The 27,774-nt window shown below is 36.5% G+C and overlaps 1 protein-coding gene across 10 annotated transcripts in view; it reads right to left on the bottom strand.

Annotated features, from left to right (window-relative positions):
- Positions 1–23,700: 23,700 nt before the first annotated feature.
- Positions 23,701–27,774, bottom strand: part of KCNC2 (potassium voltage-gated channel subfamily C member 2) — a 197,719-nt gene continuing 193,645 nt past the window's right edge. For 5 of the 10 annotated variants that reach the window (XM_060306196.1, XM_060306198.1, XM_030866251.2 and 2 more), the window contains one exon: positions 23,701–26,707. In XM_060306196.1, the coding sequence (XP_060162179.1) occupies positions 26,571–26,707 (137 nt within the window). In that variant the 3' untranslated portion in view covers positions 23,701–26,570. The remainder of the gene's footprint in view (positions 26,708–27,774) is intronic. The other 5 variants (XM_060306200.1, XM_060306197.1, XM_060306199.1 and 2 more) reach the window with 3 other exon arrangements.

The raw sequence follows: 27,774 nt of genomic DNA, 5'->3' as shown, positions 1-27,774 counted from the left end.
TATGAAGAAAAAAGAAATTAAGTGGTGGGGAAGATGAAATCGGCAGGAAGCATTCAAACAGAGGAACAGTATAACCTCTTCAAAGGTAAATATCTTCTCCCATTCAGTATAGGCAGCCTTTGTGTTTTGTTGATAGTTACCTTATTTGCAAATGATATGTCTGATAAGAAGTTAATAGCCAATAAAGAACTCGTACAACTCAACATCGAAAAAACAAACACTGTGATAAAAAATGGGCAGTGGACTTGAATAGACATTTTTCCAAATAAGATATACTGATGGCCAACAGGCACATGACACGATGCTCAACATCACTAATCATCAAGGAAATGCAGCTCAAAACCATAATGAGATATCACCTCACATCTGTCAGAATGGCGGTCATCAAAGGCAGGAAATTACAAGGGTTGGGGAGGGTGTGGAGAAAAGGGAACTCTAGAACACTGCTGGGGGGAATATAAATTGGTGCCACTATGGGAAGCAGTATGGAGGTTCCTCAAAAACCTAAAAAAGAGCTACCATATGATCCTGCAATTTCACTCGGGTATTTATCCAAAAAAATGAAAACATTAATTTGAAATGATATATGCACCCCAGTGTTCATTGCGGCATTATTGACAACAGCCAAGATATGGAAGCAATCTAAGTGTTCAGTGACAGATTAATGGATTAAGAAGATGTGGTAAATAGATATTACTCAACCATAAAAAAAAATGAAATCTCTCCATTTGCAAGAACATGAATGGGCCTGGAGGATATTACACCTAGTGAAATAAGTTAAACAGGGAAAGACAAACGCTACATTTTTTCACTTATATGTGAAATCTAAAAAACAAAACAAGGAATAAAATAATAGAAACAGGGGGAAAGGAGCTTCAAAATGGCGGAGGAGTAAGACGCGGAGATCACCTTCCTCCCCACAAATACATCAGAAATACATCTACATGTGGAACAACTCCTACAGAACACCTACTGAACGCTGGCAGAAGACCTCAGACCTCCCCAAAGGCAAGAAACTCCCCACGTACCTGGGTAGGGCAAAAGAAAAAACAGACACAAAGAATAGGGACGGGACCTGCACCAGGGGGAGGGAGCCGTGAAGGAGGAAATGTTTCCACACACTAGGAAGCCCCTTCGCGGGCGGAGACTGCGGATGGCGAAGGGGGAAAGCTTCAGAGCCACGGAGGAAAGCACAGCAAAAGGGGTGCGGAGGGCAAAGCGGGGAGATACCCGCACAGAGAATTGGTGCCGACCAGCACTCACCAGCCCGAGAGGCTTGTCTGCTCACCCGCCAGGGCGGGCAGGGGCTGGGAGCTGAGGCTCGGGCTTCGGAGGTCGGATGCCGGGAGCCGGGAGAGGACTGGGGTTGGCGGCGTGAACACAGCCTGCAGGGGGGTAGTGCGCCACGGCTAGCCGGGAGGGAGTCCGGAAAAACGTCTAGAGCTGCCGAAGAGGCAAGAGACTTTTTCTTACCTCTTTGTTTCCTGGTGCGCGAGGAGAGGGAATTAAGAACGCTGCTTAAAGGAGTTCCAGAGACGGGCGCGAGCCGCGGCTATCAGCGCGGACCCCAGAGACGGCCATGAGACGCTAAGCCTGCTGCTGCCGCCACCAAGAAGCCCGTGTGCAAGCACAGGTCTCCATCCACAACTCCCCGCCCGGAAGCCTGTGCAGCGTGCCACTTCCAGGGTCATGTGATCCAGGGACCACTTCCGCCGGAGAACGCACGGAGCGCCTCAGGCTGGTGCAACGTCACGCCGGCCTCTGCAGCCGCAGGCTCGCCCCGCCTCCGTACCCCTCCCTCCTCGCGGCCTGAGTGAGCCAGAGCTCCTGAAGCAGCTGCTCCTTTAACCCCGTCCTGTCTGAGCGAAGAACAGACGCCTTCAGGCAACCTACACGCAGAGGCGGGGCGGTATCCAAAGCTGAAACCCGGGAGCTGTGTGAACAAAGAAGAGAAAGGGAAATCTCTCCCAGCAGCCTCAGAAGCAACGGATTAAATCTCCACAATAAACTTGATGTACCCTGCATCTGTGGAATACCTGAATAGACAACGAATCATCCCAAATTGAGGAGGTGGACTTGGGAGCAACGATATATTTTTTTTTCCCTTTTTCTCTTTTTGTGAGTGTGTATGTGTATGCTTCTGTGTGTGATTTTGTCTGTATAGCTTTGCCTTTACCATTTGTCCTAGGGTTCTGTCGGCCTGTTTTTTATTTTTTTTATTAAAAATTTTTTTCTTTATAATTATTTTTATTTTAATAACTATTTTATTTTACTTTATTTTATTTTATCTTCTTCTTTCTTTCTTTTTTTCTTTTTTTCCTCCCTTTTATTCTGAGCCATGTGGAGGACAGGCTCTTTGTACTACAGCCAGGCATCAGGGCAGTGCCACTGAGGTGGGAGAGCCACGTTCAGGACACTGGTCCACAAAAGACCTCGCAGCTCCACATAATACTAAGCAGCGAAAAACTCCCAGAGATCTCCATCTCAACGCCAAGACCCAGCTCCACTCAACAACGAGCAAGCTACAGTGCTGCACACCCTATGCCAAACAACAAGCAAGATAGGAACACAGCCCCACCCATTAGCACAGAGGCTGACTAAAATCATAATAAGGCCACAGACACCCCAAACCACAACACCAGATGTGGACCTGCCCACCAGAAAGACAAGATCCAGCCTCATCAACCAGAACACAGGCACTAGTCCCCTCCACCGGGAAGCCTACACAACCCACTGAACCAACCTTAGCCACTGGGGACAGACACCAAAAACAACGGGAACTACGAACCTGCAGCCTGCGAAAAGGAGATCCCAAACACAGTAAGTTAAGCAAAATGAGAAGACAAAGAAACACACAGCGGATGAAGGAGCAGGACAAAAATCCACCAGACCTAACAAATGAAGAGGAAATAGGCAGTCTACCTGAAAAAGAATTGAGAATAATGACAGTAAAGATGATCCAAAATCTTGGAAATAGAATGGAGAAAATATAAGAAATGTTGAACGGGTTGCCCTGATGGCGCAGTGGTTGAGAATCTGCCTCCCAATGCAGGGGACATAGGTTCGAGCCCTGGTCAGGGAAGATCCCACATGCCGCGGGGCAACTGGGCCCATGAGCCACAACTACTGAGCCTTCGCGTCTGGAGCCTGTGCTCCACAACAGGAGAGGCCGCAACAGTGAGAGGCCCATGCACCGTGGTGAAGAGTAGCCCCTGCTTGCCACAACTAGAGAAAGCCCTCACACAGAAACGAAGACCCAACACAGCCAAAAACAAATAAATATATTAAAAAAAAAAAAGATCAGGAACAAGACAAGGTGCCCACTCTCACCACTATTATTCAATATAGTTTTGGAAGTTTTAGCTACAGCAATCAAAGAAAAATAAATAAAAGGAATCCAAATTGGAAAAGAAGAAGTAAAGCTGTCACTGTTTGCAGATGACATGATACTATACATAGAGAATCCTAAAGATGCTACCAGAAAACTACTAGAGCTAATCAATGAATTTGGTAAAGTAGCAGGATACAAAATTAATGCACAGAAATCTCTTGTATTCCTTTACACTAATGATGAAAAATCTGAAAGTGAAATTAAGGAAACACTCCCATTTACCACTGCAACAAAAAGAATAAAATATCTAGGAATAAACCTACCTAAGGAGAAAAAAGACCTGTATGCAGGAAATTGTATGCACTGATGAAAGAAATTAAAGATGATGCAAATAGTTGGAGAGATATACCATGTTCTTGGATTGGAAGAATCAACATTTTGAAAATGACTCTACTACCCAAAGCAATCTATAGATTCAATGCAATCCCTATCAAACTACCCATGGCATTTTTCACAGAACTAGAACAAAAAAATTTGCAGTGTGTATGGAAACACAAAAGAACCCGAATAACCAAAGCAACCTTGAGAAAGAAAAACGGAGCTGGAGGAATCAGGCTCCCTGACTTTAGACTACACTACAAAGCTACAGTAATCAAGACAGCACAGTACTGGCACAGAAACAGAAATATAGATCAAGGAAAAGGATAGAAAGCCCAGAGATAAACCCACGCACATATGGTCACCTTATCTTTGATCAAGGAGGCAAGAATATACAGTGGAGAAAACATAGCCTCTTCAATAAGTGGTGTTGGGAAAACTGGACAGCTACATGTAAAAAAATGAAATTAGAACACACCCTAACCCCATACACAAAAATAAACTCAAAATGGATTAAAGAACTAAATATAAGGCCAGACACCATCAAACTCTTAGAGGAAAACATAGGCAGAACACGCTATGACATAAATCACAGCAAGATCCTTTTTGACCCACCTCCTAGAGAAATGGAAATAAACACAAAAATAAACAAATGGGACCTAATGAAACTTAAAATCTTTTGCACAGCAAAGGAAACCATAAACAAGATGAAAAGACAACCCTCAGAATGGGAGAAAATATTTGCAAATGAAGCAACTGACACAGGATTAATCTCCAAAATTTACAAGCAGCTCATGCAGCTCAATATTAAAAAAACAAACAACCCAGACCAAAAATGGGCAGAAGACCTATATAGACATTTCTCCAAAGAAGATATGCAGATTGCCAACAGACACATGAAAGAATGCTCAACATCATTAATCATTAGAGAAATACAAATCAAAACTACAATGAGATATCATCTCACACCGGTCAGAATGGCCATCATCAAACTATCTACAAACAATAAATGTTGGAAAGGTTGTGGAGAAAAGGGAACCCTCTTGCACTGTTGGTGGGAATGTAAATTGATACAACCACTATGGAGAACAGTAGGGACATTCCTTAAAAAACTAAAGATAGAACTACCATACGACCCAGCAATCCCACTACTGGGCATATACCCTGAGAAAAACCATAAATCAAAAAGAGTCATGTACCGAAATGTTCATTGCAGCTCTATTTACAATAGCCAGGACATGGAAGCAACCAAAGTGTCCATCAACAGAGAATGGATAAAGAAGATGTGGCACATATATACAATGGAATATTACTCAGCCATAAAAAGGAACGAAACTGAGTTATTTGTAGTGTGGTGGATGGACCTGGTGACTGTCATACAGAGTGAAGTAAGTCAGAAAGAGAAAAACAAATACCATATGCTAACACATATATATGGAATTTAAAAAAAAATTGGTCATGAATAACCTAGGGGCAAGATGGGAATAAAGATGCATACCTACTAAAGCATGGAGTTGAGGATACGGGGAGGGGGAAGGGTAAGCTGGGACAAAGTGAGAGAGTGGCATGGACATGTATACACTACCAAACGTAAAATAGATAACTAGTGGGAAGCAGCCACATAGCACAGGGAGATCAGCTCAGTGCTTTGTGACCACCTAGAGGGGTGGGACAGGGCGGATGGGAGGGAGGGAGACGCAAGAGGGAAGAGATATGGGGACATATGTATATGTATAACTGATTCACTTTGTTATGAAGCAGAAATTAATACACCATTGTAAAGCAATTATACTCCAACAAAGATGTTAAAAAAAAATAGAAACAAACTCACAAATAGAGATAAGAAATTAGTGGTTGCCAGAGGGGAGGGGCATGTCGGTGATGAGCAAAATATGTGAAGAGGATTAAAAGGTACAAACCAGTTATAAAATAAATAAGTCACAGATATGTAAGGTACAGCACAGGGAATACAGTCAACAATATTATAATAACTTTGGGGTTTTTTGTATGCTATATCCTTGCACTTTATTTATTTTATGTATTTAATATATTTATATTATTGAAGTATAGTTTATTTACAATGTTGTTTTAGTTTTAGATATACAGCAACGTGATTTAGTTATGTGTATATATATATATTTATATATATATGTTATTTTTCATATTCTTTTACCTTACAGGTTATTATAAAATATTGAGTATAGTTCCCTGTGCTATACTGTAGGTCCTTGTTGGTTATCTATTTTATATATAGTAGTGTGCATATGTTAATCCCAAACTCCTAATTTATCCCTCCCCCCACTTTTTCTCTTTGGTAACCATAAATTTGCTTTCTATGTCTGTGGGTCTATTTCTGTTGTATAAGTTCATTTGTATCTTTTTTTAGATTCCACATATAAGCGATATCATATGATATTTGTCTTTCTCTGTCTTGCTTACTCACTTAGTATGATAATCTATAATAACTTTGAATGGTGTGTAATCTGTAAAAATGTCAAATCACTATGTTATAATACTGATATTAATATATTAAAGTCAACTATACTTCAAACAAACAAACAAATAATCAAAAAAAATGTTAAGTAAGGCTAGAGTTCTGATAGCAAAGGGAAAAATGGAGAAAAATGAAGCTGTGAAGGTAAGGTCAGGTCTGGAAGGCCTTGTTTATGGGCCCTGCCAAATATGTTGGAACATTTGAAGTTTTAAAACAAGAGATCATATGTCTAAGTTTACATACCATACAGCATGTGGCTTCAGTGTGAAGAAGAAATTTAATGATGCAACACTGGTTTTGGGGACAATTGCAGTAGGAAGGAGACAATACTGTGTTGACTAGGGCAATGGCAGTGGAGACAGAGAGAAGACTGATTTGAGAAATATTTAGGACGTAAAATCTATTCACAGTGCTGACTTCTACATTGGAGGAAAGGAGAGGGCAATGGAAATTTATGTTGGAAACAGTGGAAGAGATCCAACTTAGGGGGACAGTAGTGAGTTCATAGATGTTGACTTACAGGTGCCTTTGAGGCATCCAATTAAGGATATTGGAACCCTAGTTGGAAATATATTTCTGGAGTTCAGAAATTTCAGGATGATATAAATTTCTCAGTGATTTGCATATGTTCGATAGTAGAATGGTTGAATTGCATTCAGACCTGTTTTAATTTGGTGATCACTTTGCTGTGTTGTGGTACAATGTGGCTAGTGTTGCCAAATCTGGCTCCCTGTGCACCAATGCCAAATCAAAATACGGAGACAGAGAATTGGAAGATAAGAAATAGAGAGGCTTTTTATTTTCTTTGCCAGGCAAAGGGAAGACACAGTAGGCTAGAGCCTCAAGAACTGTGCCCCACCTTCCTGGGGAATTACAGGGATTCTTAATGGGGAGTTTGCAGTCCAAAGTGACTGATAAGGATCAAAATGGTGAAGGTCTTGCATTCTTCTTCTTGCATTATTTCAAAATAGTCATCGCTGGAGTCAGGCAACCCGGTAATTGGGTCCCTTAGCCTCTGGGTTATCGGTCTACGACCTCCCCTCTGAAATGTAAACAGCTACATGGGTGATTTGCTACAAGAGTTTATAGGGAGAGTAAAGAGTAAATACCAGGTACAGGATGTAAATTATTTAAATTACACAGGGTTAGGGGTGACAGATTAGCTTTGTGAAGGACAAATCTAACTACAGACACAACAGATTTGTAACAGTTAAAATAAAACTAGGACTGATTAACTCAGGCCAGTTTATGTTTCTTCTCTAGCCTGTTCACTGTTCCCTTTATTTTCCTGGTTATCAGGAGAGGAAAAACCTCATTTCTATTTTTGCTGCAACACTAGTCTCAACAGTATGTGACTGGTGAAGTGCATTTACTGAGAAAGCAAGTGGTTGAACTTATTCTCAGTTGTGGGTTTGTTTGATGCATGTGACGAAACAGCCGAAGAGGCCAAGGAATTGAGAGTATTATCAAGAGTGTGTTGAAATATGGATAGTAGACTCTAATGAAATTGGAGATATTTGAAGTCAGGGAAGAAATACAGGGGATCAGTGGCCTTGAGAGACCAGTGAAGTCATAGATCAAAGCAGCTAGAATGGGAGAAGTTTTGAGATCAGAGTGTGATGCGCTTTAATTCTGACTGAAAATGACAGTTACAGGTGGCAGCAAGATGCCCCCTCAGAATGAATGAGGTGGTGGAGCGGAAAGGAAACTCATTGGTAGTGAGGTCAAAGAGCTGGGGAGCAGCATGTTGAACATTCCATGCCCTCAAAGCAATGATGAAGAGAAAGAATGACTTGTTATGCAAATAAAAACACAAAGACTTGACTTGCATACTATTTCCTTGCTTAAGAATATCAAAGAAACTAGAGCATATTCTGTTCCAGGAACTTTAAAAACATTATCACAATAAACACTTTGGGGTGTCTCAGTTGTTGATTTCAGTGCCAAATATTTGTACATAAGAACCTAGTGCTTTTGGATATTTCACATTTTAGCTGATATTACATCCTTGTCTCTCATTATCACACACACAAAAAAGCCCAGAAAATATAGCACAGAAAAATATCTATTTTGACAGTTTTGATCATTAAGAAGCAGTGACAACAGTCACAAGATATTTCCTAGTAGGCTCTTGGATAGAGAAAGGAAATGTAATTAAGACGTTGAATAATTTAATGATGTACTAATAATTTAATGGTATACTCTCTAGAGCATACCTACTTTTACTGTGGTTGCTATTTCCAGATCCTATTTTCCAGCCAGCGATTTTTTCATGAGTTGTGATATTCACTTGAAACCTTAATCATTCTCAGAGATCCAGCTTTAAAATGGAAGCTAGGGCTTTTCCCTCTACCTGAAGCTCACTTGAAAGAACTACAGCTGCTGTCAACTGCTTTCAAGAATTATGGAGGGCAGGCCAAGGGAAAGCCTTAAGAATAATGTAATAATTGCTTTTTGTTTGTTTTTTAAAGGCACTGGTTATCCAGACTTTCCCTAAGAAAATTTCAGTGCTGAATTTTCAGGTCCCAGATTAAGATGCTGGTTAGATGCACAGTATGATCTAGGTAAGAATCTCTAATAAAGACCCTATCATTGTAAAATGAACCATAGGCAGCATCTAAAATAGTGTAACTACAAAGTAAGTAGGAAGCAAAATTTTAATACTCAAAACTCTAATTTGAAGAGTTCTATTAATTAAATTTCAATTTGTTTTTAATGTTATTCTACTGACTTTATTTACCAAATTCTATCATTTTTACCTTTATTTACCAAATTCTATCATTTTTACCTAACACTATGCACACACTTTTACCTTTGTTCCTGACTTTAAAACATAATCCTCATTCACTCCCAATTTGCACCCTCAAATTTGTCTCTATCGGTCTCCTGGCTATATCATTGTTTCCATGCAGTCTTTACTTTATGATATTTCCCAAAATGACTCTTTAATTTTGCAAATGCTTTCCTGCCCCAAAGGGAAGATACAATGATTGATCTCATTCCACCATTGTTTTTCAAGCTGTAGCAGAATAATGTCCCCCCATAGATACATATGTGATAATTCCAGGAACCTATGAATATGTTATGTTATAATACCTGGCAAAGGGAATTAAAGTTATAAATGGAATTACATTTACTAATCAGCTGATTTTAAAGTAGAGAGATTATTCTAGATTATCCCAATGTAATTGCGAAGGTCCTTCGAAGTAAAGGAGGCAGAAGAGTGTCAGAGTCAGAGATATTTAGTGATGCTACACTGCTTGATTTGAGGATGCAGGAAGGGGCTTTGAGCCAAGGAATACAGGTGGCCTCTAGAAGCTATAAAAGGCAAAGAAACAAATTTCCTTCTAGACACCTTAGAAGGAACACAGCCCTGCCAGCACCTTGACTGTAGCCCCGAAAGTCCCACTTTAAACTTCTGATCTCCAGAACTGTAATATAAGTTTGTGTTTTTTAAATCACTGCATTTGTGAAAATTTGTTACAGTGTAAAGGTAAACTACTACACAAGCTTTTACTTATGTGTCTATCAGCAATTTTCAGCTTCTGAATTCTCACCTTCATTAACAACTTGCACAGATTCTCCACCCACATCAGTGACTGGCATTGTTATCAAATCCGCACCAGTTAGTTTACTGCACAGTAGTTAGGGTTTTCCATTACTCAGTGGCAATATCCTGAAATAAAAGCACTCCCATAAAGGAAACATTGGAAAACCCAGCATTAGAGATGACAGAGCTTCCAGTAAAGCTGCAGTGAAGGATCACTTTGCTTAACCTCTGCTCATATCACTCACCAGGCTTTCTCATCTACAGGGCTGTTTTTCCCATATTCCCAGATTCTCTTCTCTTAGTGCTTACCAGATCCAGAGTCAAACCCATTTGAATGTACCTATATGTGTGCCCCAAAGTCTGTATCTAGGATTCATCCTAGGACTGTAATATCCCTTATTGTTGTTGCTAATTAAAACAGCTCGTGATGTATCTCTTCCTCCTAGGTAGTTCACAACTAATTGGAGGAGATACATTGGTCATCTAACTAATTTGTCTAAATAAATAACAATTTCCCAAAGGCATATAACTTCCAATTATTTCTAATAATAATCTGAATTATTGGTCCTGACTAGTCCTGAGTGTTAAAAAGATGGAAAAGACTAGTCTGAAGATGAGAAAATCTGAATGATATGATATTTCTAAAGGATAAAGTTTTAAATTTGTATCATTGACCTAATTATGTTTCAGCTCTCAAGTACTGAACTATTTTTCTTAAAATGATGTCAAGGTTATGAGCAACCTATCAATGTTTCTATGCTTATAGATGCTTCTAGTGTGAAAAAAATAGCTTGTCCTCCTAAAAAAAAGAAAAAGTTGAATATCCTTCTGGAATGTTACTCATTTTCTCACCATTTTTTTTCTTTCTGAGAAAGTAGAAAATTAAGTTTGTGTGCCCAGAGATGGCAATTTCTAAGTTAATGAACAACCAATTGGTTGGGTTTTTATTTATGAAACTGATGTATGTAGTACATAGTAAACATACTTGTCTACATCTGTAGATTTTTGTTTTTTGGGTTTTTTTTTAATTCCCTCCCTCTTGCGCCTCCCTCCCACCCTCCCTATCCCACTCTCTATGTTGTTGCAAAGCACCCAGCTGATCTACCTGTGCTATGCTGCTGTTTCCTACTAGTTAATTATTTTACATTTGGTAGTGTATATATGTCGATGCTACTCTCACTTCACCGCAGCTTCGCCCTCCCACCCCATGTCCTCAAGTCCATTCTTTATGTCTACTTCATTATTCCTGTCCTGGCACTATGTTCATCAGTATCATTTTTTTTTTTTTAGATTCCATATATATGTGTTACCATACGGTATTTGTTTTCCTCTTTCTGACTTACTTCACCCTGTATGACAGAATCTAGGTCCATCCACCTCACTAAGAATAACTCAATTTCATTTCTTTTTAGGGCTGAGTAATATTGCATTGTACGTATGTGCCACATCTTCTTTATCCATTCATCTGTCGATGGACATTTAGGTTGCTTCCATGTCCTGGCTATTGTAAATAGAGCTGCAATGAACATTGTGGTACATGACTCTTTTTGAATTATGGTTTTCTCAGGGTATATGCCCAGTAGTGGGATTGTTGGGTCATATGGTAGTTCTATTTCTAGTTTTTTAAACAACCTCCATACTGTTCTCCATAGTGGTTGTATCAATTTACATTCTCACCAACTGTGCAGGAGGGTTCCCTTTCCTCCACACCCTCTCCAACATTTATTGTTTGTAGATTTTTTGATGATGGCCATTCTGACAGTTGTGAGGTGATATCTCATTGTAGTTTTGATTTGTATTTCTCTAGTAATTAGTGATGTTTAGCATCTTTTCATGTGCCTCTTGACCATCTGCATGTCTTCTTTGGCGAAATGTCTATTTAGGTCTTCCACCCATTTTTTAATTGGATTGTATGTTTTTTTGATATTGAGCTCCATGTGCTGTTTGCATATTTTGGAGATTAATCCTTTGTCTGTTGTTTCCGTTGCAAATATTTTCTCCCATTCTGAGGGTTGTCTTTTCATCTTGTTTATGGTTTCTTTTGCTGTGCAAAGGCTTTTAAGTTTCATTAAGTCCCATTTGTTTATTTTTGTTTTTATTTCCATTTCTCTAGAAGGTGGGTCAAAAAAGATCTTGCTGTGGTTTATGTCAAAGAGTGTTTTTCCTATATTTTCCTCTAAGAGTTTTATAGTGTCCAGTCTTACATTTAGGTCTTTAATCCATTTGGAGTTTATTTTTGTGTATGGTATTAGGTACTGTTTTAATTTCATTCTTTTACATGTAGCTGTCCAGTTTTCGTAGCACCACTTATTGAAAAGGCTGTCTTTCCTCCATTGTATGTTCTTGCCTCTTTTGTCATAAGTTAGGTCACCATATGTGCGTGGGTTTACCTCTGGGCTTTCTATCCTGTACCAATTATCTATATTTCTGTTTTTGTGCCAGTACCATACTGTCTTGATTATAGTTTGCAGTATAGTTTGAAGTCAGGGAGCCTGATTCATCCAGCTCCATTTTTATTTCTCAAGATTGCTTTGAATATTTAGGGTCTTTTGTGTTTCCATATGAATTGTAAAATATTTTGTTCTAATTCTGTGAAGAATGCCATTGGTAGTTCAATAGGGATTGCATTGAATCTGCAGATTGTTTTGGGTAGCATAGTCATTTTCACAATATTGATTCTTCCAATCCAAGAACGTGGTATATTTCTCCATCTGTTTATGTCATCTTTCATTTCTTTCAGTAGTATTTTATAGTTTTCTGAATGCAAGTGTTTCACCTCCTTACATAGGTTTATTCCTAGGTACTTTATTCTTTTTGTTGCAATTGTAAATGGGATTGTTTCCTTAATTTCTCTTTCAGATTTTTCATCATTAGGGTATAGGAATGCAAGAGATTTCTGTGCATTCATTTTGTATCCTGCAACCTTACCAATTTCATTGATGAGCTTTAGTAGTTATTGGTGACATCTTTAGGATTTTCTATATATAATATCATATCATCTGCAAAGAGTGACAGTTTTACTACTATGCTCTAGCATCTGTAGGCAAAAGCACTGCATTATGGAACATGGATAGGGGTTTGAGAGATGCATTCTTTAAAAATTAGCAGTAAAAATAAACATAGTAATCAATTTTTTCACCTTTCAACTCAAAAGCCCCAAATTCACAGGCAGAATGTTTTAATTAGAAAACAAGGATAAAATAAACAGATTACCTTGATGGACTATCATGAAAACCATTACCCTGATTGTGTACCTCAGAGTATGCTTTCAAAATCTATTTGGAAGAATTAATATATTGATGATCCAATTAGAAAATGCATAGTTTTGGAATGTCCTTTTGGTGAAAAGGAAATGCCATGCCATAGTTTACAGGAAACATGAGGGATAATGAAACCAACACCAAAATAAATAAATAAGCAAACAAGCAATTCTTGCCACCAAATATGGGCTATAGTCCTCAGATTGATGATGAACCTTTTTAAAAGGTTAACTTTTTTTAACATTTTTAGAAAGGTTAAAAAAGAAAAGGTCTTTCTGAGAAACACAATTTCACAATATTTTAAGAGATATTTTCTTCTGGGCTGGTAGCCTTTGAAAGAATCCATCAGGTTGTCAAGTCAGGATGAAACAAACCCGGATCAAATGGAAAAACAACAAAGCCTAGCAAAAATATTCTGAATCTTCTCTTATTACCCTTTCTTCTGGAAAGTTCAAGCAAATAATATTAGCTTTATTCTATTTGTGGAAAACAGCTATCCACTTACAATAGTTACACATTGAAAAATATTGAAAAGTAAAATGACTTGTTTTTCATTATTTTAAGTAAACATTGTACTGTTTTACTGATAGCCTTACCCCTATGGCCAAACATGAGAGAGAGAAAGACAGAGAGAGAGAGGGAGGGAGGGAGAGAGAGAGAAAGAGAGAGAAACACAGGTGAATACTGTGCCTGTATGGAACTGGGTTGTGGCAGTTTGATGGTTTAAATAAAAATGTCCAAAAGTCAGGTCTTTTTACCTATGTATAGATACCCATTGTGCCTAAATAAACTTTTCAAGAGGAATATTTGATGCCCAATGACCTCATCTGAACTGCCACGTAAACCAATATCCTTTATATTCTGTTTGTAAAAATGGAGCTCATATAAGGCTCACAATTTTGCCATTCTGAGTCATTAAACAGTCCACAACACTTGAGATAAAGAGTTTTTAGAAAATAAGCATATTATCTGTCTTTATACCATATTATTTCAGTAGTCAAGATTCCTTCATTTTTTTATGAAGCTTCATATATGCCACACAATGTAAGCAATGTTTCATTATTACTCAAAGTTTCCTATTGCAATTTGGAAATAAAATTATTTGTGTCCACCTTAGGGGTAAATGTAGCTTCTTACGTTTTCACTTATAGAATTGAATGGTCCTAAATCCTTTGAAATTTAAATAACTTCAATAGCTAGAATATTAATTTCATTTTTGAGAACTCATACTCTTGAAGGGAAAGACCGCTAATGCCAAATATGGTATTGATATATTGCCCATAGGATTATAAAACAAATTTGCTTCTGGGTTACATAATCAACTACAAATTTGGGGAAATTTCCCTTTTGGCTACTACCATACATTTCTGTAGCTTCCAAACCAGAGAAGGATTTAAGGAACATTAGGAAAAATAAGACTAATTTGGATCTAAAAATTGCATCGTTAAATCATGGCATAAAAAAGATCCAACTTTTATTCAATTATGCTCCAACAGTATAAATCTACTTAAAGTGAAAAAAAGGCCTAGAATATGATCTTTAAATATTTCATGTTGACTCTACGTTATATTCTTTATATATATATATATTCATGAACAGGTGAGAACATTAGCAGTTATTTTGGGTTGTTCTGTCAATTAATTGTAATACAAAAATCAGTGCTTTGGGAGAAGACCAAGGAGCTGTTGATTTGTGTTGCTTTTTTTAACAGCCAATTTGAGAGTTTTTAAAATTTTTTAAATATTAAGGTTTTATTTAAATTTTATTAAAGTGATTAATGTTTTTAAATAGTTGTGTTCTAGAGCATCAGCTTCACGAAGGAAACAGTCTTTAATCTGTTTTGTTCACTGACACCAAAGCACTTAGGAGAGTACCTGTAAAATAGTAAGCAATCAGTAAATATTTTTACCATACCCTGAACTAAAGTCACCACATACTCAACAGAATTTGCAGAAAATAGTCATCTCTCTGATCTTTGGACATTAACCTACCAATGTTTGTTTATTATATTCAGATTTATGTAAATAAAGTGTATTTTATTTAATAAGAATATAATGAACATTTGGGAATAATTTATTTTTCTAACTTTTTTCTTTTTGGTGTCAGATATCAGAAATTCAAAATATAATATTACAATATGCGTTCAATATTACATTCAAATTACTTCTCAATTTTATTTTAAGTTCAAGCTATGCATCTTAAAGAGCAAGAGATTTATAATTATCTCAGCAATTCACATCAAGAGAGACAGTTTTCTAAAGTTGGAATCTCAAAAGATAAAGGTCTTTAAATTTTGCCTTTGAGGGTACTTCCATTTATAAAAACAATGTACTTGAACGTTTTATGTAGCACACTTTGGATATAGGAGGGATTTTGCTTCTGGCTTAGGTTTACACCTGCCATTCCCACCCCACCCCCATCCTTGCCCATGTCAAGAAAATGATAGCTCTGATTCTTTAGTGAATATTGCTTTCTCAAAGAAAATGACACAAGCTAAGGCATCTGGTTCTGTCATGTCTTTTGTTTTGTTTCAGAATAAAGATATCAAGACTTGAGAATAAACTGCAAATTGAAAACTAAAACGGTCCTTTAAAAAATGCATGCCTAAAAATTATACCCTTTTTATCATTGATATTTAATACAGAAACTCTAGATACTGCTTTGTAAGCCCAGAGTTTATTCATATGAATATATATAACATAATCCTAGGTAAAAGAGAGTGAGTGCATGTTTTATTATTAATGTGGTAATGTAAAGAGAGAAGTTGCATAATTAAATTATTCCATTCCTTAGAATATTTCATTCCTCCATTAGCAACAAATTTTATTTTTATAGTGTTGAGGGGTTTTTTTATAGTTTATATATATGAATGTGTTGGAAAAATGCTAAAGAAATGTATTTCATGTAGGTTTATTCAGTCACAAATATTGGAAGAGTTCGCTTATCTAGTATGTCGTTTCTTTGTTAAGTAGGACATGATGACCATTCTGATATTATCTCAGAAAAGAACAAACCCAAAGTCTTGTGTTACTGCTGTTGTTAACAACATTGGCCACTGCTTCCCCCCTTCCCAAGCTAAATGAGGGCATTGTTTTCCATTTTCACAGTATTGTGAGAAATGACTAAGAGAATAACCATGTTATTAAAACCATTACTTGAACCAGTTCAGAATAAAACTTCCTCCTAATGTGAAAAATAAACAGACAATTCCACTTTTGTGGATTTGGTATTTTCTAAAGAATTCTTAATAGACTAGGGAAGTACCAACACCACCCAAAGATCATGTCTAATTTTGGGTGGTCTTAGTGTGACCTGGGGGTAATCCTGGAATCTCTTAAGCCTACTTTGCAGAATTAAATAGAAATTATATATACACATAATATTTTTATATTATTCAGGAAATATGCTAAGACTTTCCAATCATATTGAAACTTTAAATTACCAAAGAGATTCTGCCGACTTCTATTTGCTGTTATAAAATGTAAATACCTCCATCTCTGAGATTTAGTCTGTAAACAATTTTTTAAAAACCATTGAAAGTATGTTCATGTTGATGCCAGGATGAACTTGAAAGGAAGATTTCATTATCTTTAAAGGCAATTGGAAATGGGTTTAGAAACTGTTGTCAAAATTTTGTCCCATGTCTATCACACACAAAAACATCAACACTAGAGAAAAAATTACAAGTTACTACACTATAAAAATTCTTTGTAAAAAAAAAAAGTAATAATAATTATAATCATAATTGCAGTTTACATTTACTGAGCAGAATCTCTGGATACAATACTGTGCTAAGCATATTACATGCATTTTCTCATTCAAAATTCATGACAAAATTATGTTGTAGATATTATTCTCAGAAGTTTACAAGTTTCTATGAAATTTATAGTTTAAATTACTTGTCCTAAATCATATAGCTAGTAAAGGATGAGAACAAGATTCCAACTCAAATTTACTTTGACTCTAAATACCATTTGATTTACCATAGGTTAAGTAGGTTTATCTACAAAGCACAATAGGACTTAATTACTTGTGCTAATTAAGGGGAGAGGGCACAAGAGGAGATCTGTAAAGTGAATTTCTGATCCGGGGAGTTAATTCTGGCATTGCTGTTGAAAAAGTTTAGATAAATATAAAAGAGGTTTAAAATAGAGTAACCATAGAATCTGTGGCAAATTGAAGTTTAATACAGATAGTTATTAGTGTCCAAGAAGGTCCAGACCAATAGGTGAGGCAGGGCTGCAAGAGGTCCAGGGACAATGGTGAACACTGTGTCTACCATATCCTAGAGACTCTGTGAGGCCCTGGAGATACTGAACAAAGGAACCAAAGAAAAGAATAAATTGTTGACTATAGAGAGGTAAAAAGAAGCCAAATGATAAAATGTCTTGAATGGCAAGCTTAAAGGTTTGCATTTTACTCTGATGTTGATAGATGTACAACTAGGAAAGAACATAGTGAGATACAAATTTCAGAAAAATGAGTCTTAGTAACAGTTCAGTTTTTTTTTGTTGTTTGTTTTTTTGCAGTACGCGGGCCTCTGACTCTTGTGGCCTCTCCCGTTGCAGAGCGCAGGCTCCGGACGCGCAGGCTCAGAGGCCATGGCTCACGGGCTCAGCCGCTCCGCAGCATGTGGGATCTTCCCGGACCGGGGCACGAACCCGTGTCCCCTGCATCGGCAGGCGGACTCTCAACCACTGCACCACCAGGGAAGCCCATAACAGTTCAATTTAATAAATATGTATTGAGATTCTTCAGTGAGCCTGGTAGTGTGCCAAGCAGTAGAAATAGAGTGATGAATGCCTGCTGGGAGACTCCAAGGGACAGTGTCCAGAAAAAGAGCAGATCTAATTAGATCATTTTATCATATTTTTGGCAGTAAAATGAAAGGACATGAATGGCAGCAACTTATCAGTTTACTTACAGCTGCCTTTCAATTTAATCCTTTCAAAAAAGGAAACTTAACTGTTTCAAAAAAGGAAAGGAGCTGATTTTTATTCATTTTCAAATTATATTTATGATATTATTAAAATCTTCTAAAGATTTATTTCAAAATTAAAGTGACTAACAGAGTGGTTGGAATTCCTCCCCACTCCTACCCAACCCATGTAAGTCCTCAAAGTTTTTTTTTTTTCTGTGATTCACCACAACTTATAATATCTACCAAGGAACTGTTAAAGACAAATTGCGTGGTACTAGTTAGGCAGGGAAGATTTTATTTAAGACTACTGCAATAAAGGAAAGAGATGGAACTCAACTACACTGAAACAAAAGTGGTAGAGATTTTAAGCCCCGGGGTGAGCTAGTGAAAAGTACCAAAGGACATTAGAGGGGAGTTTGGTTAATGTGATTCGGCCATCTGTGTTTGCTAATTGGCACTTAAGAAAGTTAGGCTCCTACCTTCCCAGAGACTAGGAGTTAGAGGTGCTATCTTTCATGATTATTACATTTCAGAGAAATGGCTCCCGGGCCCTTGAGAAAGATATTCCTGGGTTGTAGAAATGGCAAGAGCTAGGAGAAGACTTACACTTCCAAGGGGCAGAGAAAGAATTTACACTAGCAAGTTTTCAAAAGTAAATGCTCTAAGAAAAGGGTTGTCAGGGGCCAATGGCCAGGAAGAAACATGTTTTGTGGACTTGAGGGGAATGTTAAGGCATCTTGGTCATAACCATCCGTTGGCAATTCAAAAGATAACATTTGTGTCATGAAACAGTCTCATAGTTAAACCTAGTTTAGTTGGATGAAGGATTATTCAATGGTGTGAGGCTGTAGAAGTTACTGCCTATGGATCTCAAGTGAACCACTTAGGTCAGAAGATGCTTTCTAAGGAGTAATTCTGTGTGTCCTTTTTCCACAGGTCCAACACACCGCATGTCAACACAAGAACACTTGGTGCCAAGAAAAGATGATATTAAAGGCAAATAATCTTATTTCCCCTTAATATTTTGACACTCAATGTTATGGTTGTTATGCATTACCAGTTCTAAAAAACAAGTAGGTAGATCTGAGCCTGAAGAAATTTAATTTTGGAAAATAAACCTTATAATGATATTTTTCCTAGGAATCTCATTTGTGTCATTAAGGAGTTTCACATTAAAAGGCAGTGAGTTCTCAGTAGTACTCTGTCATGTGGTGCTCTTATAATAAATTTTTAAAAACTTGTACAAATACATTTTACACAAATCAAAACAAATATAAAGCTAGTGTTATTTTATATTTTGACAGTCATCAGTTGGTTCTGAAAACATTTAACCTTAACATTAATGTAAAAGTAAAGAAAGGATATTTCTATGTCAAAACTGAAAGAAGCAAATAAAAACAGAGCATCTAAGAGAAAATTGTCTAAATTCATTCTTCGTTAGGGAATGTGAAAATTGATGGTCTCTTCTCTAGCCCCCTGTGATGTAATGCAAACCTTTCAAGGTCTCCAGTGAAAAGAATGTCTGGTCCTTTTGTGCAGAATTTATTCTAACATGGCTTATGAAGCAGAATTATATAATTATTCCTTTACCTTTGACTTGTCCTTTTGTTTATTTCACACTAAATGACCTTGCTTCAGGCAATATTCAGCGTTTGCTGCTCTATCTTTGGCTTTTCTTTGTCTCTGAATATCCAGCGGTATATACGTGTGTGTTTTAATCATTACCATCTTAGATTCTGATGCTCTCTATCAGCCATCTGTCCAGAATTCCCATGATTTTTTTAATCTTCCTGCCAGCACCCAGTGTGATAAGGAACAGCTACTGCAACAGGAGTAAACATCATTGTAGAGTGTTTAAACTGGTGCCCTTTGTTTCCAGAGAGACCAAATTACTGGTAAAATGTGAGCTCTCAGGAAGAAAAAGAAAAAAATAAAGAAATATACATTCAGTCCTTAGGTACTGCCTTCATGCTTAATCCTTTGCAATAAAATTACAGGTTTTGTTTTGTTTTATTTTTGATCAGAAAATTAGGCATATCTTTAAGTAATATACTTTCTCTTGGCCATTAAGAAAGAATTGGTTTTAAATAAGAGTTCAGTTCATTGCTAACAGATCTCAAAAGGAAATAAAAACACCGAGCCCATTGATTAAAGAAAGGTTTAATCAAAGGTTTCAGAAGCTACCACCTTCAAATTACATTAAGAATCCTTTCATATGCTAGCTGTTTCATGTCACTATTCACCACTCCTAAGATAAATGTGAATTTTTCACTAATGCCAAAGAAATTTTAATCATTTTGGTGTGACGACAACACTTCCTGGCTCATAGACAAAAGTCTAAGTGTTTATCAAATTTATAACAGAAATCAAAAAAATTGAGTTTGCCTCAAAAATAAGTTACTTGATCTTGAGTTACATGGTATGTCCTTATATCATTTTTTATTATAAGAAATATACTGAGAAATGAAGATTTAAACTCTATGGATTTATAATACATGCACAAAATTTTTTTTAAATGGCTCCTCAAATTTGGAATCACATTTAAGGACTATGAAAAAAAAAAAAAGAATTTCCTAATGAAGTACTTGGTTGGTCTGCTAGTAAAAGACTAGCTATACAGTAAATAGGGGCATGATATTTCTAAAATCTATAATAGCTTAATTCATGCTAATTTTTTGTTTGTTCTGTTACATTTGTTAATAATATATATGCTAAGTCTTTTTTAAAAACAGTGTATGTCTAGGACTCATCTCCAGATATAATTTCAGAAGTTTAGAGTTGAGCGCTGGCATTAGTTTTTTTAAAGGACACCAACAGTTTTTCTGATGCAGAGCCAGAATTAGAGATCAACATAGTAGATGAAGTTTTCAATGCTAGGAATGATGTCTTACTCATCTGTGTTGCCCTGGGATGCTTCCATGAACATGCACATAGTTAGAACACCGTACATGAGAGAGGATGAACAGAGTCTAGAAAGGTAGTAGGCCAAATTGCAGCATGACTTGAATGATAGGTTAAATACACACACACACACACACACACACGAACACACACATTAGTATTATAAAGTAAAAATAACAAAAGGGAAAAAAGGCAACTTGATAAAACAAAAACATTTGATTTGTTGAGTGGAAAATTATGGAATTATAGTTAATTTTTTAAACTTTTTTGATTTCTATAAGAGCTTTTACTATTTTTTGTAAAAAAAAATTACTTTTGCAGAGAAAAATCTGTTGGTGGATAATCAATCAACATATTTACAGCTTGAAGTGAAGTGACAGATTTATAAATAACTCCTGTGTGGTTCACATGATTGACAGTAAGAAGATGAATTAGGAGAAAAGTAGTTCTGATAAATGTGTCAGGGGACCAAATAAAAAAAAAAATGAGTGTAAATACCAGCAGCTGTGCACCTTGGTATTTACCCAGATGAATTGAAAACATATGCCCACACAAAACCTGAACACAAATGTTTGTAACAGCTTTATTCATAATTGCCAAAACTTGGAAGCAACCCAGCAACTTCAGTAGGTGACTGGATAAACTATGGTACATCCAGACAATGGAATATTATTCAGCACTAAAAAGAAATAAGCTATCAGGCCATGAAAAAACATGGAGCAACCTTAAGTGCGTACCACTGAGAGAAAGAAGCCAATCTAAGACTACATCCTATATGATTATAACTGTATGACATCTAGAAAAGACAAAACCAGGAAGACAATAAAAAGATTAGTGGTTGCCAAGATGAGGGGAGGGGTAAATAATTAGAGCACAGAGGATTTCTAGGGCAGTGAAATTATTCTTCAATAATTGATTCCTGTTATTAGACATTTATCAAGTTCCATAGAATGTACAACACCAAGAATGAACTCTTGGGCTTCCCTGGTGGCGCAGTGGTTGAGAGTCCGCCTGCCAACGCAGGGGATACGGGTTCGTGTCCCGGTCCGGGTAGATCCCACATGCCGCAGAGCGGCTGGGCCCGTGAGCCATGGGTGCTGAGCCTGCGCGTCCGGAGCCTGTGCTCCGCAACGGGAGAGGCCACAACAGTGAGAGGCCCGCGTACCGAAAAAAAAAAAAAAGAATGAACTCTAATGTAAACTATGGACTTTGGATAATGATGCATCAATGCAGGTTCATCACTTGTAACAAATATCACTGGTGTAGGATGCAGATAGTCGGGGATGTTGTGCGTGGTGGGGGGCACGGGATAAATGGGAACTCTGTACTTTTTTGCTTAATTTTGCTGTGAATCTAAAACTGCTCTAAAATATAGTTCATTTATTAAAAATTGAGTACTAGGTACCTGGGATCCTCAATGGAAAATCCATAGTCTTTGAACATTTTAATGTTCAAAATGCATATTCAGTGATCTGTCACTTTGACGTGACGGTTTGATAAGTAAAAAAAGAAATCATGTAATACTAATTCAATTAAATTATTTAATTTTTAGACAATAATGAAAACAACTATTTTAGGGGAGAACAGGAAGTAACAAAATTTAAGATGAATATTAATGACACAGCAACCATGTTAGAGAAAATTTGTATAAATCTATAGTTTAATAGTGTCCAAGTATTTAAACAATTCATTAAATTTTGGCAGGGGAAATTGGAAGGAAGGATGACAATTTTTTTCAGTAAGGAAAATTTTAAACCACATATTTTAATCATCATAAACTGCTAAGGATTTCAATTTTTTAACAGATTCATTTAGCTCTAAATGTCTTCAAGCATGTTATAAATCCTCCAAAGTCCCTGCTTGGTACTATAGCCTTTTAATATATTCATTGTCTCTTTCCAAGTTAAGTTCGCTGTTGCTATTCAATTCATCTGTCTTGTGATTTATTTCAAAGATAAAATGAATATCTTCACTTTTCATTCATGGCTATTTAACCTTGATTTTTTTAATCAAAATTTGATGTCAATTATCTATTAAAATGTATTCTTTCCCCATCCTACATATTTTCCCTTTTTACAGTAAATCCTACATCCTGACACAATCATTAAAAACTTTTTATCAGTAATTATATTTAGACAGATTTCCTTTTCTGAATCTCAGTTTCTTAATAGTCTCTTAATAATCAACACTGAGCACTTTTAGACCTAGAAAAGATTCTGTTGATGCATTATGGGAAAGTGTTGGATTACCCAACCTTATTTCTCTTTTCCATTTTACCTTTCCTCTAATCCTGTTGGCATCATAGAATTTACAGGATAAATTTACACATAACCCCCCAATACAAATGGAATGTCAGCTATGTGTGGTGCCCTGCTGAAACAGTGGTCCATTACCCAAAAGTGAGACAGAAGCCATCTTTGGAAGGTAAGTATTTACAACAAGAGGCTCAGTAAATATTTAAACCATAATAAACTATGACAGGGGAAATTATCTGTGACACAGTTTTGCCTCTGTGATCCTTCACTTCACCACCAATAAAATGAAAACAAAAAATATTTACCTCCAGAATCTCTGTGATGATTAAGTTGGAAAGTGTAAGTGAAAATTCAGTATTAGTCATAAAATGCTGTATAAAAATCAAATACCATAATAATTCATAATTTTACCACTCTGAATCATAAGAGAAAAAAGCACTTAGAAAAGGAAGACACATGCCTAAGACTTAAATGAAAATGTGAGCTATGTATGTTTATAAATCCTTTCATCTCAAATTTTTTATAATGTATGAGTATTAGGTTTGGTATAATGATGCATAAAAATAGTAAAGCCTGTTGAAAACTCCAAAACAAAGAGAAGAGCCAAGAAAAGAATATGAAGAATTTAATCAGATAGGATTCAAGTTTATCCCCAGCTTATTTGCCTTTTATTCTTCATTTCAGTTATTTACATTTCCATCAATTATCAACAAGGATGTGCATGCACCTTGAGATGTTCACAAAAGGTCCACGATACAGAGGTTCATAATTAGGTTATATGTTATATTCAGAATCCCAGGGGAACTAATAGATTCTGGAAATACTGATTAAGCAAGACGAAGAATTCTTATACAGTTTCAACTACAACAGATTTAAAGACAAGTACAAGCTTAATTTGCCACAAAACACAAAAAAGTAATTGATTGAAGAATATCTCTTTTATGCAAAATATACATTTTAGGATATAATTCAATTAATATTCTACTATATACTGACATTGTTCCTTGATCATTTAATAAAAAAATACTCTCATTGCCAGAATTTTATTTTTTGTCATATTAATAATTGAGGTAACAATGACAAAACACTTAAACTATAAGTAATATTAGTGAGTTTTTTAAGTCAAACAATTTTTCAGAATTTAAACAAATGTGGGATTCAAAATAGGTCAGTTTTGATAAATAGGCACTGAAAATTTCACAACGTAATCTGACAAGCTGATCATATAAGTGGTTTATTAAAAAAATGATACAGTTAGTGTTTGTGGATCCAACCAACAAAGGAGAAATAAGGGAAATTAAGACAGACCTATACTACACCAATATCACTGCTTTTATGATTCACAGCACAATCTACTGCAACTCCATGAGGTGGTAATTCACAGAGGTATGGGCCTTACTTGAAGCTCCAGAGATGTTGATCATGAATTTGGCTTCCTTTGACGTGAGATGGCCAAAGCTGTTGATCCATGCACACACGCTGGTATTTACAGTTGTTTCATGGACGCTGGCCAGTCCACAAGCAGACCACTCATATGGGGAGCACCAAATGAGTTCCATCCACTGTTCTTTTACGAACTTTTAATGCCTCATGAAGACGGGAGGATCTCTTCCAAGTGCAACCTGGTCACATCAGGGCACATTCAGCAGCAGAAATCTGTTTCCAGTACAGTCCTTGGTATGGCTAAATTCCACAGTCCCTTTTTCAGCAGTCAAAAATCCATGATAAATTCTGTACAACACTGCAGTCAATAACAGCAGCACCAGACAGTATATTAATTTCTTTACCATAAAGCTGTGTGTAATTATAACTTTCTATGTGTGGTGTTATCAAAAGCATCACTGAATTTCTAAATATCAGATGTTTATGTCTGAGTAAATACATTGCTGTACAAGGTCTTTGACATGCAGGTCATGCTCTAGGACTTAGGAATATAAAGTAGTACTTGTTATGTGGCCAATCATAAAAGTGGCAATTATCTTCCTAACTGAAAATAAACATGAGCATTAGGAATTAGCAGTCTCTAGGATCCTAAATGCCTCAGAAATATTGTTTATCTCTCAATTTATAGTATGACATTTTTCCTCCCTCTCATGCCCAGTACACCAGACACACTACTGCTATTGCATTTGTAGGGATGTGTAAACAGAATTTCTTCCACTTGGACTGAATAAGACACCCTGGGGGTTTCATTGGAGTGAACAAGCAGAGAGGCTTGTTCCAAGTAACCGAAGAAGGCAAGGGGCAGGGGAGAAGACCCAGTACTAAAATCATGAACACCTTATCAAGGCATTTCTGTGCTTCATGGAGACAGATGGCATATACACTTAAGACAGGGAGCTAAGACAAACGGACAGAACAACATACAGGACAAAGCACCTGATTAAATACTGCCTGAAAATCTGATTAATCCCGTGAGTCAGAAATTTAAGGCTGGTCAAGAAAGCTTCCCGTGAACAACAATGCTCCTTGTTGTTTGCAAAAAAAATAATAATTAAAATAAAGGAAGGGGGTAAAAATGACAAGAGCTTTGAATGATATTTGGCACTCTGCCTCTGAAAATGATGACAAATTCTGGGATTAAAAAAAAATATATGACTCTAGTACCAAGCAGCAATTCCTATCTAAACAATGCAAGCCTGGCTGGCAGTTACCTTTCTCTCATGTTTTGTGCCTTCCCCAAGCCATTAAGTAAGAGATCTGGCCTCAGCTTGCGTGTAACCAGTAATGACAACCTCTTTGCAGTTATCTGTGTGCAAACAACCAGAGATATTCAGAACTCCAATACAGCATTTTGGAACAAAAGTAAATCAATCAAGAAATTAAATCTTTTAAAACAAATATTTTTTTCAAAGAATAAGAAAAAAAATATGTCAGGGAGAAACTCGCCCTCCATGCCCCACAATTCAACATGCAGAACAGTCGACCAGTACTTTCACATCAGCAGGATGGTTCAATGCAAGTACACATATCCCGAGCCATCCATGGTCCCCGAACTTTGTGACATTGCTTTCAGGTGATAGAGACAAGATGGTCCATGCAAATGAGCTGACCAAAGTCATGTTGTGAGCAATCAAAATAGAATCCCAGACATCTTCAGAATGGTTTAGAGAGTCACAAGAAATGAAGTTCCCATGAAGTGGTTGGCATTTGGAAGCACACTGGTTTAAATATATCTCCCTGAAGATATGTTTATGTATTAGGGTACTGGCCAATATCTGACGCTATCTGTCATTTTATTGCAAAAGGAGATCAGGGCAATTAATATGGAGAAGTAGTAGCACTACCAGGATAAGATTCATTTAAAGCCAGGATAAGATTTGTTGGCTACCCAAATGGCATTTCTGATTTCAGATAGTAGTATCATGCAGGATTGGTACTGTATTAATGGAGCTTGGAGTAAGTCTATGTTTAATTATTTCCATTATGGGATAAACAGTACTTGAATTAAGACAATTAAGCCGACTGATGCAGTTTGGTTTACAAGATAGATGGGATGGGAGATCGAGAGCGCCTCAGAGGACAAGGAGAGTTGTAGGGTGATGTTACTGGAGAGAGCCTCAGAGCATTGCCTGCCAAGCCCGCTATGTTGTTTAAGCTTCGGGATTTTTCATATCCTTTTATGAAAAAATGCACAGACATCAGTTGAATTCAACCAGAAAATAGACAAAGACAAACAATATCATGCAGGGTAATCAAAAGTGCTATTTTTGAGCTCAAAGAATTTGTTTACAAAGAATTCAATATTGAGACAATTTACAACTCTAAAAAAAAAAAAATGAAGCTCACTGTAGTTGTCACTTCCAAAAGATTAAACCAGCTATCACAAATTACTGTTGCAATACTTCAAAATCTATTCGTTCGCAGATTACAGTCTGTATTGATGTAATTTTGGCATACACAATATCAGAAAGCTTTTAAGAATCAGGCAAAGCAACTTAAGTAAGATATAAATTTGGCAAATATTTTTAAATTTCAGAATATGTTCCTTAAAAAAAAATGAGCTATTTTTTCTCTTTTCACTTTTTATTATTACTAAGCTAATAAAGCATGCTTAACTTTAAGTGGACAACTCTTTTCCAGCATATTTAATCTTCCAGCCTTATGGGGTTAAAAGGATGATTCCTAAATAATGGTTTTTAATGCCATTATCTAGATGATGTAGAATGAATGCCCATTTCTAATCCCTTGTATTTAAAAAAAAAAGTAAAAAAAAAAAAAAGAAAAGAAATGAATATAAATTGAGTCATAATTTTAGTAAATTAAAGTCTGATTTTGATTATATATTTTCAGCTGACTCTCCCCTGCCAGGAATTGAGAACAATTTGATCTTAATCCACCTTTTCTTTCTATTATCGTGCATTCTAATCTTTTGTTCATGATCATCATGAATTTACAGAATGAAAGATACTTCCCACAAGCTCTAACCTATTGATTTGCCTTAGCTACTCAAGCAACACCCCATCAAGGTCACCTTTGGAAGGATTCATATATTGCAGTATTTTTTATTAGGAAAGATTAGAGGCAGGTAAATGAGGAAGGGAGTACCTAGTATAAAGTTAGAAGTAAAATTGTCTTAAAAGCCAGGCAACTATTAACTGAAAAAGTAGTTATACTATACAGCTTAGCAAATAAATGTTCTGACAGCTCCACTGAAAAAAGTGTTGTAGATAGGAAAACTAAA

Source organism: Globicephala melas, chromosome 10, assembly GCF_963455315.2.
Source record: "Globicephala melas chromosome 10, mGloMel1.2, whole genome shotgun sequence".
In the NCBI taxonomy this organism is placed as follows: domain Eukaryota; kingdom Metazoa; phylum Chordata; class Mammalia; order Artiodactyla; family Delphinidae; genus Globicephala; species Globicephala melas.
This window is presented reverse-complemented; position numbering and strand designations above follow the sequence as displayed.